Source organism: Macaca nemestrina, chromosome 4 (genome assembly GCF_043159975.1).
Source record: "Macaca nemestrina isolate mMacNem1 chromosome 4, mMacNem.hap1, whole genome shotgun sequence".
NCBI lineage: Eukaryota > Metazoa > Chordata > Mammalia > Primates > Cercopithecidae > Macaca > Macaca nemestrina.
Genome location: NC_092128.1, coordinates 37053350 through 37068501, shown reverse-complemented (window position 1 = coordinate 37068501; position 15152 = coordinate 37053350). Strand labels below are relative to the sequence as shown.

At 35.8% G+C, this 15152-nt stretch overlaps 1 protein-coding gene across 4 annotated transcripts in view; it reads left to right on the top strand.

Annotated features, from left to right (window-relative positions):
- LOC105475258 (protein tyrosine phosphatase receptor type Z1) overlaps positions 1-15152 on the top strand; it is a 193121-nt gene that overhangs the window by 133972 nt on the left and 43997 nt on the right. For 2 of the 4 annotated variants that reach the window (XM_011730358.2, XM_011730351.2), the window contains exons 11-12: positions 529-575; positions 6306-9873. In XM_011730358.2, coding sequence (XP_011728660.2) covers positions 529-575; positions 6306-9873 — 3615 coding nt within the window. The remainder of the gene's footprint in view (positions 1-528; positions 576-6305; positions 9874-15152) is intronic. The other 2 variants (XM_011730371.2, XM_011730363.2) reach the window with 1 other exon arrangement.

Genomic DNA, 15152 nt, shown 5'->3' with positions numbered 1-15152 from the left:
TAAGGAAGAGGTAGCTGAATAAGAAAATAAATTCTACCAGTTTTCCAGAAAATCCCTGGCATTTCCCCAGCCATGCTTTTATCAGCCCTGCTAAGGATGAAAGTAACTGTGCACTGATGAAAAATTATTTGCGTTTCTTTACACTTAGTTTTATCGGTTTCACTGACCTCCTCTCCGTTCTTAGCTTCAATCAGACTTGGGGGAGTGGTGAATGGGGAAGGGAGTGGAGTGGGAGGTAGAGATCAAGATTTGGATAGAGTTATATATAAGGAATGGGGAAGGGAGTGGAGTGGGAGAGAGAGATCAAGATTTGGGTAGAGTTACATATAAGCTTATGTAGTGTTGTGTTGTAGTGTTCAGTAATGTTGAAAACTAAAATTTGGAATTTTTATTGTGAGAAAGTCTGTATTTTCAAAGCTGACATTAACTTTTTGGTTCTTTTTAATTTTTTCTTTCACCAAAAGGTAAATCCACAAAGGCTGAAATAGTTGAATAAAAACTTTAATAATTTTGTTTTTAATTTTGTAGAACTTGATCTTTTTCCTGAATTAATTGGAACTGAAGAAATAATCAAGGTATCATAGCCATTTTTATATTTAAATGTTTTAATATTCAACGGTCTATTTTGAATTGTTGCTTAGGTGTTAGGTATTGCCACATGAATAAAAGTTGTGTTGCACGATTCATTGTTTGTGGGGTTAGTTGCTAAGCTTTATATATAGATAGTTACATAATTGATATACATGATTCTCTTATGAAGAAGTTGAAAGATGTTTTGATTGATATAGTACTAAAAAACAAGAAATATAAATGGTGATGAAGAAAAAAACAATGAACTCTAAAAATAGTTATAGCTACGCAATACAGCTATAAACTGGAATTTTTTTTAGTGTCAAAATTTTTCTGAAGAACTAAAATTATATTTAACCAGTTTTCAATATTGCTACAGTTTATATATAAATAACCAATGTTGATAGATCAACGATAAATATGGCCCAAAATATAAACTATATATATATTTTTGCCCATTTAAATTGTTTATTATTTAATTTGATAAATATTCTTTTACTCGAAGGACATTGTGCTGACAACAGACACTTATACTATGAGTAGTCTATACTATTTATAGATAAAATTTACAGATATTTGAGACTATAAATTTTAACATTTTTTTTTTAAATAGAGAGGAAATGATTGTTTAATATATTTTATATTTCATCGTATGCCCTAATGTGCTGTTCATCATAACTGAAATTATGTATTCAGTTCAGGTGCTATTGTTGATGATAGCATGACTGTGTACGTGTGTATAGATTGTGTAGGAGCTGATAAAAGTGTGATAACTAGTGCTGTTATCCAGCAATAAATAACAATTAGGTCTTTCACAGGTAAAAACTATCTTGATATTTTATGCATTTTATGCCTAGTCTCTCTCACAAGGGATTATTTTTCCAAAATGACCAGTCTACCTTTTTACAGGAGTTTATAGATTTCAGCTAAGAATATCTTTATTTGTATGTGTACATACATGTTCACATGCATATGGAGATATATATACACACACACACACACACACATACACATACACATACACATACACATACCTACAAGTGATCAACAGAATTAAGTCCAAAAAGAAAAAAGATATTATATTTATGCTGAATTGTTAATTCAAATAATTGGTCTGACACACTGATGTAAGCCCTTTTTTCAGTATTTGGTGCCATGTAGTAAATGATATTCTGTTTAAGTTCCATCTCACATAATATGTATTACACATCACAAATTTTTTAGAAAGGACCAAGGAATGATCAATTATTTTCATAGTAATTCCCATTACCATGATTCATGATCCATGCTGAGTTACTTTAGTTACAAGATCCATGTTTAGTTATTTTTCTTCTCTATTGCCATTAACACTAAAGCAACTTTTACCATAAGCCTACAAAAGTTATTTAAAATCTTCCAATGTTAATTACTAGTAAATTTCTACATAAAACTAGAATATTGTATTTAGTATACTATGTAGCTGTGTGAATAGGCTACACATGTGACTTTATATAAATTTTTAAGTATTTCCCATTTTCTAATGAACATATACTTCTTCATATTTATGAGGTATATAGTGATCAAATCAGGGTAGTTTGCATATCCATTATCTCAAACATTTACTGTTTTTCTGTGTTGGAAACATTTGAGATCCTTTTTTCTACCTATCTGAAAATATATATTATTGCTAACTATAGTCATTCTACAGTGCTATCGAACACTAGAACTTATTCTTCCTATCTAGCTGTAATTTTGTACCCTTTAACCAATCTCTTCCTGTCGCCCCCTCCCCACTACATTTCTCAGCTTCTAATAACCATTATTCTACACTCTACTTCTATGAGATCAACTTTTTTAGCTTCCACATAGGAGTGAATACACACAGTATTTATCTTTCTGTTCCTGGCTTATTCCACTTACATAATGTAGGTATATCTTTATTTTTGTCATACACTCTACAATAGAGGTCCCTAAAGCTATGCCTGTCACGGTGCCTCTGGTCTCACCGTTTGCATATATGACAAACACAAGCAGATCTTCCTGTTAGAGAAGAATGTGAAGATGTGTGAGCAGGTTGGCTTGTTGTAGTCAGAGAAAAGTTCCTAGATAGGAAGAAAAAAAAGAACCTCAGTGCATCAGCCCAGGTCCCAACAGGAAACAGATGCCACACCCAAGTGGAGTCATGGAGGTTAATTTAATCAAAAAGGACGATTCATAGGTGTGGGAAGTCTTAATGCAAATAAACAAGGGGTTGGCATTGTACATTTGGGATGAATGATATCAGAGACTTGTTGTTACATCTAAATCTGAAAGGCAAGAAGGCAAGGAGAAGATGCAGAGAGAATGGCACAGCAGGTTCTGTGGTCTCTGTAATGGGACAGCGTCATCCTGTGGTGACCAGTTAGGTAAGGAACCTCCCAGGGAATAACCACATTCTCTGGCTACCCACCTAGAACAGAATGGAGACAGGTGGAGAGAGGCTGTGGAAAGCAAAATGAGAAGATACAATACACTGAGAAAGGAGTCACCTGAGAAGGCAGAGTAGAATTAAAAATCAATGTCATTACTTGTTGATAGAAGGCTATGATCTAGAAGAAAATGAGGAGAAAGAATTCTTATGACATTAGGCTTATTTGGTTTGTGGGGCTTTACCCATGGTGGTAGGGCCCAAAGAAACAGCCACTCTACTTTGAGCTGGAAGAATCCTTGGCACTGCCAAGGGAGAGGGACCCAGCTACCAACACACAGATGGGGATTTAAAATAAAGAATACAGGAGCAATGATTGGTAAGCTTGGCTTGGCAAATTGGTAGTAGTTTTTGGTATTGAAATTAACTGTTGTATTAATAATATATTGTCAAATCGAAAGAGACCTGTGTCATAATGTGTCTTCCTGGAGCATGATTATGAGATGGGATGAAAACAGTGCTTAACCAATCCACTATTCACTTCCTTTGCTTCGTGCGGGAATGAATGACAGGCTAGAAAATGCATGGAATGTATTCATAATGACTTTCAATCCCTGAATATAGAAAAAAAGAGTTTGAAGGATATTTCTTAGATCCTCTCCAAAAGGAAATGTATGACTTTCCAAGACAAAGTATCTGTAGCATGATCATGGATTCACACTAAATTTTTTAAATGAAGTTGTGAAGGATAACATATGACACAGATCGAAACTACAGTGGAAGAAAGAGTCACAATAACTCCATAAAGAAATTGTAGGAAAGAGTGTTAAAATATTTGTAGTCAGATATGAATAAAGTAATCATAGGGCATGAATGATATGTTCTTCTTAAAATGTTGACACAGCCAATGTGACCTTTTAGAGATCAACAAGATATGGTAGGATAGAATTAATGAAGGTCTAATCACCTTCACCAGGTTCTGAGAGGTTCTGAACCTCATAAAGTTATAGAACTCATTTGTATCTGATGTCTGTATAGTTTTTTCCCCAAATATGTAACAAGAAGAGGTGTGTAGCATTATATTATAATAAAAATTTTATGAAAATTTACATTGCTTATAGGAGGATATGATAAAGTATGTTTATGTGGAAATGTAAGCAAAGAGAAAGAAATGTAATAGTATGGTGGAAGTCAAGAGACATTGTTAGATCATATAGAGAAAACAGGTGACATATCTTTGGGGAACTTTTGCTGTGAAGGAGAGATGAGAAGTAGAATGATAACTAGAAGGTGAATTAGAGGTTTTCCTTTGTGTTCCCTTTAAATAAGAGAGATCGGAGTTGATTTAAGCTGATGAGAATGATCTGTTTGAGAATTTGAGAAAACAAATTGGAAACACAAAATAGGTTGAACTACTCAATTACGTTCAATTCCCAGGTTCATGATAGGGAATAGATCTAAACCACAGAAGTGGGAATTAGCTTTAGAAAGGAAGGAAAACAACTCTTTAGTTCTAACAGGACAGGAGGGGCAAGGGGAACTTGGTTGGCCCCTGTTTTTAGTGTTAGGAAGAAGTGTGTTTTTGACTAGTGGCTTCTTTTCCCTGTAAACAGGAAGGCCATCTGCTGAAAATAGGAGGAAAGGACAGGAAAATGAAGGTTTGAACAGAGTTTTGGTAGAGGGTAAGAGTGTGGAGTGATACCAGAAAACTAGGCAAATATTTAGGTTTGCAAAAGCAAGGCAGAGTTTAGAAACTCCACACTGCCAAGCTTAATATTGATCCTCAGCAAAACTCTGGATCAAATTATAAAACAAATATTTATGAGAACTTCTAAGGAAAGAAGAGATAATTGGCACCAACCAATTTTCCCTAAAAGCAAGTCAAGGCAAATTATTCTTATTTCCTTTTGCATGAAGTTTTTAGGTTTGTAGATTATGGGAATATTTTATTTAGGAAATTATTTGGCAAAATCTCTCAGGTGGTCCTTGTGAACAAGGTATCACACAGAATGTAAAACTTCTTGAAGAATACTGACTACTTGTAAGGAAATGTGTCAAGGGAATCTGAGAGAGTAGCTATTTTTGGTACGCAATATAATTCAGATCAAGTGCACTAACTTCCTAGAGTTGTCACATATGCTTCAGAAAATACAACCAGCCAAATAATTAAACTGTAAATAATGAGGCCATCATTAAGCTTGGAATCGTGTGTTTCATACAGTGCAGATTTCCATGTGTAAGACTCATGCTTATGAGCACACCCGGTTAAGATTCAGATTCTTTCTTCTGATATTGGTCAAGTTCTCAATGGCTGTACTCAGTAATATTTTTCTTCTTTTAAGTAACATGGCCTTAAAATATCTAATAGATGATCAAATAAATGACAATTCTAACAAGTTGTTGGGTACAAAGATACTGACAAAATCATGTCCCACATAAACTTAAAAAAAAATCTTGATAACTTTGACAATTGAGATTTCTAAGTATATAGGTATATAGTTAGATATAATATGCCCAGTTTTGTGTGTGTGTGTGTATGTGTGTGTATATACACACACATACACACACACAGAGAGAGAGAGAGAGAGAGAGAGAGAGAGAGAGAGAGAGAGAGAGAGAAAGCATAGGTCTTGGTTGACTTCTAGTCAGAAGACTAGAAGTCTTCCCCGGTCATTGCGTGGAAGATTCAGCCTCCTGATTGGTGAGTCTAAGGGAAACACAAAATTTAAAAACTAGGAGTAGAATCATACTTTGACAAGTTGCCTTTGAAGTATCTGCCTAAGTCTTAAGTGGAAAATATTTTTTAAAAAGGGAAAATAAAACCAAACACCTCTTTTAGTTCTAAATCTTCCCTTTATTATGACCTTAAAATTATGATTTGTTCTAAAAATATATTATTAAGTATTCTGAATGTTCAACTACTTTGGTCTTTGAAATAGTTTCATCACCAATTCTTATTACAATAAGCTACAATGGCTATTTACCTTGATGCCTGATGAACAAAGAAATATAAAAACAACAAAATAAATACCATATTAAATAACACTGTCAATAAATAACTACAGTGTGTCTTCCTTTTAAATATGTGGTATCTATTCATTTAACCACTTCTTTCCATAGCATTATAATAAAGGCAGCCATGAATTAGGTGTTTTCATTACGTTTAATTATTTCTCTGGAGAGTGGATGATAAAGGTTGTAGGTTAGAAGCATGCATTGTACAGAATGGTGTTTTATGAGGATAAGAAGTTCCCAGGGTACCACAAGTGATGATTGGCAGTATAAGATATTATGAAGATTTTTTCTCTTATTTCCTTATGACTCATTAAATCTTGTTTGCTTTTCAAAGGAGGAGGAAAAGGGAAAAGACGTTGAAGAAGACGCTGTTGTGAATCCTGGTAGAGACAGTGCCACAAATCAAATCAGGAAAAAGGAACCCCAGATTTCTACCACAACACACTACAATCGCATAAGGACGAAATATAATGAAGCCAAGACTAACCGATCCCCAACAAGAGGAAGTGAATTCTCTGGAAAGGGTGATATTCCCAACACATCTTTAAATTCCACTTCCCAACCAATCACTAAATTAGCCACAGAAAAAGATATTTCCTTGACTTCTCAGACTGTGACTGAACTGCCACCTCACACAGTGGAAGGTACTTCAGCCTCTTTAAATGATGGCTCTAAAACTGTTCTTAGATCTCCACATATGAACTTGTCGGGGACTGCAGAATCTTTAAATACAGTTTCTATAACAGAATATGAGGAGGAGAGTTTATTGACCAGTTTCAAGCTTGACACTGGAGCTGATGATTCTTCAGGCTCCAGTCCCGCAACTTCCGCTATCCCATTCATCTCTGAGAACATATCCCAAGGGTATATATTTTCCTCCGAAAACCCAGAGACAATCACATACGATGTCCTTATACCAGAATCTGCTAGAAATGCTTCTGAAGATTCAACTTCATCAGGTTCAGAAGAATCACTAAAGGATCCTTCTGTGGAGGGAAATGTGTGGTTTCCTAGCTTTACAGATGTAACAGCACAGCCCGATATTGGATCAGGCAGAGAGAGCTTTCTCCAGACTAATTACACTGAGATACGTGTTGATGAATCTGAGAAGACAACCAAGTCCTTTTCTGCAGGCCCAGTGATGTCACAGGGTCCCTCAGTTACAGATCTGGAAATGCCACATTATTCTACCTTTGCCTACTTCCCAACTGAGGTAACACCTCATGCTTTTACCCCATCCTCCAGACAACAGGATTTGGTCTCCACGGTCAATGTGGTACGCTCGCAGACAACCCAACCGGTATACAATGGTGAGACACCTCTTCAACCTTCCTACAGTAGTGAAGTCTTTCCTCTAGTCACCCCTTTGTTGCTTGACAATCAGATCCTCAACACTACCCCTGCTGCTTCAAGTAGTGATTCGGCCTTGCATGCTACGCCTGTATTTCCCAGTGTCGATGTGTCATTTGAATCCGTCCTGTCTTCCTATGATGGTGCACCTTTGCTTCCATTTTCCTCTGCTTCCTTCAGTAGTGAATTGTTTCGCCATCTGCATACAGTTTCTCAAATCCTTCCACAAGTTACTTCAGCTACCGAGAGTGATAAGGTGCCCTTGCATGCTTCTCTGCCAGTGGCTGGGGGTGATTTGCTATTAGAGCCCAGCCTTGTTCAGTATTCTGATGTGCTGTCACATCTGACCACTACTCATGCTGCTTCAGAGACGCTGGAATTTGGTAGTGAATCTGGTGTTCTTTATAAAACGCTTATGTTTTCTCAAGTTGAACCACCCAGCAGTGATGCCATGATGCATGCACGTTCTTCAGGGCCTGAACCTTCTTATGCCTTTTCTAATAACGAGGGCTCCCAACATATCTTCACTGTTTCTTACAGTTCTGCAATACCTGTGCATGATTCTGTGGGTGTAACATATCAGGGTTCCTTATTTAGTGGCCCTAGCCATATACCAATACCTAAGTCTTCGTTAATTACCCCAACTGCATCATTACTGCAGCCTACTCATGCCCTCTCTGGTGATGGGGAATGGTCTGGAGACTCTTCTGATAGTGAATTTCTTTTACCTGACACAGATGGGCTAACAGCCCTTAACATTTCTTCACCTGTTTCTGTAGCTGAATTTACACATACAACATCTGTGTTTGGTGATGATAATAAGGCGCTTTCTAAAAGTGAAATAATATATGGAAATGAGACTGAACTGCAAATTCCTTCTTTCAATGAGATGGTTTACCCTTCTGAAAGCACAGTCATGCCCAACATGCATGATAATGTAAATAAGTTGAATGCATCTTTACAAGAAACCTCTGTTTCCATTTCTAGCACCAAGGGCATGTTTCCAGGGTCCCTTGCTCATACTACCACTAAGGTTTTTGGTCATGAGATTAGTCAAGTTCCAGAAAATAACTTTTCAGTTCAACCTACATATACTGTCTTTCAAGCATCTGGTGATACTTCACTTAAACCTGTGCTTAGTGCAAACTCAGAGCCAGCATCCTCTGACCCTGCTTCTAGTGAAATGTTATCTCCTTCAACTCAGCTCTTATTTTATGAGACCTCAGCTTCTTTTAGTACTGAAGTATTGCTACAACCTTCCTTTCAGGCTTCTGATGTTGACACCTTGCTTAAAACTGTTCTTCCAGCTGTGTCTAGTGATCCAATATTGGTTGAAACCCCCAAGGTTGATAAAATTAGTTCTACAATATTGCATCTCATTGTATCAAATTCTGCTTCAAGTGAAAACATGCTGCACTCTACATCTGTACCAGGTTTTGATGTGTCGCCTACTTCTCATATGCACTCTGCTTCACTTCAAGGTTTGACCATTTCTTATGCAAGTGAGAAATACGAACCAATTTTGTTTAAAAGTGAAAGTTCCCACCAAGTGGTACCTTCTTTGTACAGTAATGATGAGTTGTTCCAAACGGCCAATTTGGAGATTAAGCAGGCCTATCCCCCAAAAGGAAGGCATGAATTTGCTACACCTGTTTTATCAATTGATGAACAATTAAATACACTAATAAATAAGTTTATACATTCCGATGAAATTTTAACCTCCACCAAAAGTTCTGTTACTGATAAGGTATTTGCTGATATTCCAACAGTTGCTTCTGATACATTTGTATCTACTGATCATTCTGTTCCTATAGGAAATGGGCATGTTGCCATTACAGCTGTTTCTCCCAACAGAGATGGTTCTGTAACCACAACCAAGTTGCTGTTTCCTTCTAAGGCAACTTCTGAGCTGAGTCATAGTGCCAGATCTGATGCCGATTTAGTGGGTGGTGGTGAAGATGGTGACACTGATGATGATGATGGTGATGATGATGATGATGACAGAGATAGTGATGGCCTATCCATACATAAGTGTATGTCATGCTCATCCTATAGAGAATCACAGGAAAAGGTAATGAATGATTCAGACACCCACGAAAACAATCTTATGGATCAGAATAATCCAGTCTCACATTCACTATCTGAGAATTCTGAAGAAGATAATAGAGTCACAAGTGTATCCTCAGACAGTCAAACTGGTGTGGACAGAAGTCCTGGTAAATCACCATCAGCAAATGGGCTATCCCAAAAGCACAATGATGGAAAAGAGGAAAATGACATTCAGACTGGTAGTGCTCTGCTTCCTCTCAGCCCTGAATCTAAAGCATGGGCAGTTCTGACAAGTGATGAAGAAAGTGGATCAGGGCAAGGTACCTCAGATAGCCTTAATGAGAATGAGACTTCCACAGATTTCAGTTTTCCAGACACTAATGAAAAAGATGCTGATGGGATCCTGGCAGCAGGTGACTCAGAAATAACTCCTGGATTCCCACAGTCCCCAACACCATCTGTTACTAGCGAGAACTCAGAAGTGTTCCACGTTTCAGAGGCAGGTTAGTTATGGATCAGAAGGACAGATTGAGGTGTGGTGGTTTGCTTGCTCTAAAAGTAAAACAAAAATTATGAACAGATAGAAATTTGGTAAAATGGTACATCATCATTTTTAAAATCAAAACATTCAAGAAATCAGTCTCCAGTTTCTAAAGTATAATTTTATTTACTATTTCAAACAATTGTTTAACACGTTTTGGTTTTTAATTTGCTTCTCTCCAAACAAAACAATTTTTATTTATTGTCAATATTTCATACTCTACAGGATGCCTTTTATGGGTGGGGGCAATTCTGTTTGCATAATACATTTTTAGTACTCTGCTTTTAAAATAAGATCAGAGTATGCTATTTTAGATGATTTTAATTTTCATACTTTTGTTCTAAAATAAGTTGTAAACTAATTATATTTAATTATAAAATGAATTATTAAATCTGAGGGTAATGTAACATAAGCACTTCTCTCTGACACACCCTCATAGAAAGGAATTAGTTAATTTGCACATTCATATCAACTTGGGGAGCTTTATTTATTATTATTATTTTTATTTATTTATTTATTTATTTATTTATTTATTTATTTTCTTTGAGACAGAGTCTCACTCTGTCGCCCGGGCTGGAGTACAGTGGCGCGATCTCGGCTCACTGCAAGCTGTGTCTAGTGACGCCTCCCGGATTCACGCCATTCTCCTGCCTCAGCCTCCCGAGTAGCTGGGACTACAGGTGCCTGCCACCAGGCCCGGCTAATTTTTTTATATTTTTAGTAGAGACGGGGTTTTCACCATGTTAACCAGGATGGTCTCGATCTCTTGACCTTGTGATCCGCCCGCCTCGGCCTCCCAAGGTGCTGGGATTACAGGCATGAGCCACCGCGCCCGGCCGGGGAGCTTTATTTTTTTAAAAAAAGTTTTATTACTAAGTTTTGAGAGTTAATGATGAAGTTAAACAAATTTTAATTTTTTTTCTTTCTTTATCTTAACGTTGCCTAAAGAGGGCAGTGTAAACCATCAAAATACATTTTACTTTATGCCTGCTGTTTGTTACACACCTTTTTAAGTTAAATAAAGGGCATTAATATGTACAGTATATATAGGTATTGTATGGCAAGATGTAAAACACGAAACATTTTTCTGTAGAAATGAATTTCATTTGTGAATGTATTTTATGCAAATTAGGTTACTGACCAGATGTTTCTTAGAGCAGATTATGTGCAGTGTATATAATACAGATGTCTGCTTTAAATGCCAATGGAAAGAAGAGGGAAGTTCAATTCTATTAAGTATAGAAAATTAATACTTTCATTAAATTGGTCATAAGAATTTTATAATTTGCTTTTATTAAATGTGAAGGTATTTTGAAATTTAATAATGAAACTATTTAAATCTTAACAGTAAGTTAAACGATAGGCTAATATAACGAAATGCACTCATTGTATAAAAATGAATATTTGTAATGCAGAACATAGACATCAGTCTCATTAGGATATTTTTCCTCTTTGCTATTTCATCTTTTGAATTAGTTGTATATTTTTTTCTTCAGTGCAGCAGCAATTAAAAGTTTGTACATTTTGATAGAGAAATTTTTCTGTATTATGAATTGATACCTATTTAACATTGCATTTTAAACACTTAAATACTGATATGTGAGAATGAATAATGAATCCATAGGTCACTGTAGTCATTAGTGCTGTCATATATATGAACTGTTATCTGTTCTCAATTATAGTAGTTACTTCTTAATTTTCATTAGATTTATGCTAAAAGAAAATATCAGGAATCCGTCTATTTTACCAGGTAGTGACATTGATATGTTCTTGCTAGACTATACTATTATAGAAAGATATATATAATGAGATGCTAAACCTAAAATTATTGACTAAAGCTTAACGAGTTTCTCTTCAGTGCACTAATTAGATTTATTTAATTATCAAGAGTATGTTCTCCCACTAATTAGGATAAAACAATATGAATATGACATCCAACATTATCAAGTAACGTAATTAGTGAAGTAAATAAGATCAAACAAGATTAGGGGAAAATTCTGGCCTATTTTTAAAACTGTATCTATAAAATCATATGTAGTCTGTCTTATCCAATAATTGAATATATCCCTTCATCAAATGCATGCAGACTAGCTCTAAAACTTAAAATTTTATGGTGTATTTCTAGAATGCAGAACAATTTACAGGATATGTTCTTCAAAATACTATAGATAAGGCAAATGTTAGTATCCACAATTTATAAATGAGTACACTGAGACCCAAAGATACTAGATTATTTGATCCAGGTCACATGAGTAAATACAAAACTGAGCCTGCAAATGTGTTATTGGTGTCTCTCTCTTAAAGACTATGCTTTCATGTTGGGGACCAATTAAATAAATGTAATGCTTAAATTGTAACACCAAAATTATACTATCTTATTCTCAAAACATATTTTAAAATGGTAATCTTAGTTTTTTATTTCTTAATTACCTATAAATTAAATCTTTTAATTTAGGTAACTCCTGTATATTACTGAGCCATACAAAAACAGATATTTTAGTCTCAAATAAAAACAAAATCAGTACAATTAGTTCCTCATTATAAAACACAAAGCAACCAGCTGATTGTGCTTTCATATGATATCCCATCTTGTGTAAAAGCTAGGTTTCATGCCATAGATTGATCATTCTGACTCCTTAAAGGATTTAAGATCAAATATCCCAGAGCACTTTTGAGAAAAGTCTATACACAAGACTACATGTGTGTGCATGTGTGTATACAGTGCCTGTATATAAATATGTGTATATGGTGTATTCACATATATAATGCACTAATATCTTACATATATGTTGCATATATGATTGGACATATCTCATAAATATGTATGCTATACATATATAAATGAAATATGTAATTATATATATATATACCCATATACATGTTGCTTTGAAAATTTGTGGCCATTGAAGACCTGCATAATTATATAAGCTTACTTCGTGCATGCATTAATCTACATCACTGGTTCTCAAACTTTAACATAGATCAAAATCAACTGGAGGACTTGTCAAAACACAAATTGCTGACCCTTACACACAGAGTTTCTGGTTCAGAAGATTTGGTGTGGTTTGAGTGAAACCCAAAATTTGCATTTCTAAGTTATGGCGATGTTGATGCTGCTATTCTGGGGATCACACGTCAAGAAAAACTGATATAGATAATAATATTAACCACCATTTGTACTATATGAGGTACCAAGGACTTTGCTAAGTGAATGTTTTCATTTATTACTGACACACTTACTTTCCACCTAGGTAACAATAGTTACAATAGACAAAACTGTGAAGACAACTGTGCATAAAATAAGATGTTTTTCTAAATTTTATAAGGAAATGCTCATTGCATTCACCATCAGGTTATTTAGGTGACTAGATGAGTCTCCACAAAATAATGGCCAGAGCTTAGGATTAACATTTTTAAAAATGGAGGCTTGGGTTTTTCTCACACGAATATTAGCTACAACTCAGGGCTGAGTTGGCTTAGAACATTTTCACTTTTTATACAGTTTTATGATTTTTCAATCACGCCTTTGAATTCCATTTTTTCTAGTAAATGCATTTATAGTTATAAGAACAAACATCTTGGGAAATGTGTGTGCCATTTATATTCCTTTGATACATTACATTTATTTATTTGTTTGTTTATTTATTTATTTTGAGATAGAGTCTCACTCTGTTGCCCAGGCTGTAGTGCAGTGGCATGATCTCAGCTCACTGGAACCTCCGCCTCCCAGGTTCAAGCAATTCTTCTGCCTCAGTTTCCCAAGTAGCTGAGGCTACAAGCATGCGCCATCACACCTGGCTAATTTTTGTATTTTTTCTTTTTTTTAATAAAGATGGGGTTTCACCATGTTGGCCACACTGGTCTTAAACTCCTGACCTCAAGTGATCTGCCCGTCTCAGCCTCCCAAAGTGCTGGGATTACAGGGGTGGGCCACCGCGTCCAGCATGATACGTTTCCTTTATTAGTGGATTAAATTCCTGGCCCTTTCTGCTACCATCCTTGGTCAATGGAAGAAAGCTATTATTTTAAATCTTAAGTTCTCTCCAATTAGATATATATTTAATGCTATATATGTGCACTTAGATTAGTCTCAATTTTCTTAAATACTTAAAGTGAAATGAAGTTTCTCTCTCTCCTATTACTTAAGCATCAAAAGTGCCAAGTGCCTAAGAAGGCATGTAGATTTTGACGGGAAACTCAAATGTGGTTTGAGCCCTTATCATAAGATAAGGGCTTTTTGTAGCACTGTCAGCATGCTGTCATGTTAGAAACTGTTCTCATGCTCAATCATCTTGGTTTCCCACTGAACACACCTCAAACGAAGAGGAAGGATTGTTACTGGCCACAAACACTCACAGTTCTGAAACTCTTTTTTAACAACTTGGAAGATAATCTCTTGTTAAAGTGATTTTCTTTTTTGTTTTTGAGACGGAGTCTCTCTGTGTCGCCCAGGCTGGAGTGCAGTGGCCGGATCTCAGCTCACTGCAAGCTCCGCCTCCCGGGTTCACGCCATTCTCCTGCCTCAGCCTCCCGAGTAGCTGGGACTACAGGCACCCGCCACTTCGCCCGGCTAGTTTTTTGTATTTTTTTAGTAGAGAGGGGGTTTCACCGTGTTAGCCAGGATGGTCTCGATCTCCTGACCTCGTGATCCGCCCGTCTCGGCCTCCCAAAGTGCTAGGATTACAGGCTTGAGCCACCGCGCCCGGCCGTTAAAGTGATTTTCAAAGTGCTAGTGCAATAATGTACCTGACTGGTCCCCAAAATAATCATGTGTCATCTTTTAAAATTAACTCAAGGACCAAATTTGGACTTTTAATTATTTACACTTGCATTATTTCAGAAGAATTTCTTAGATCTACATAATCCTCCAATTCACCTGAAATTGCATTTTAATTTTTTTTGTAGAATACAACAATGGATAAGAAGAGCACTCAAAATAACATTTAAAACCAATCTATATTTAAAATTGAAATAGATTGCTGGATTGAAAGGTTATCCTAATATAAGAAGAGTTATCCCAAGATTTTTTTCTTCATGAAATTATTAATTGCTTCTAACTATTTACCTAATGGAAGGTTAAAAATAATCCTATTTAAATTTATTTTAGAAAATTAATATATATGGTGATTCAGTAAGTAGTGCTGTTTTTCCTAACCATTCTATTTTAAACCAGTAGTGTTTTTTAAATTTCACTACTTTGATTTTTCTTATTTAGCAAGGCTTTTCAAGGCAGCGTTATGC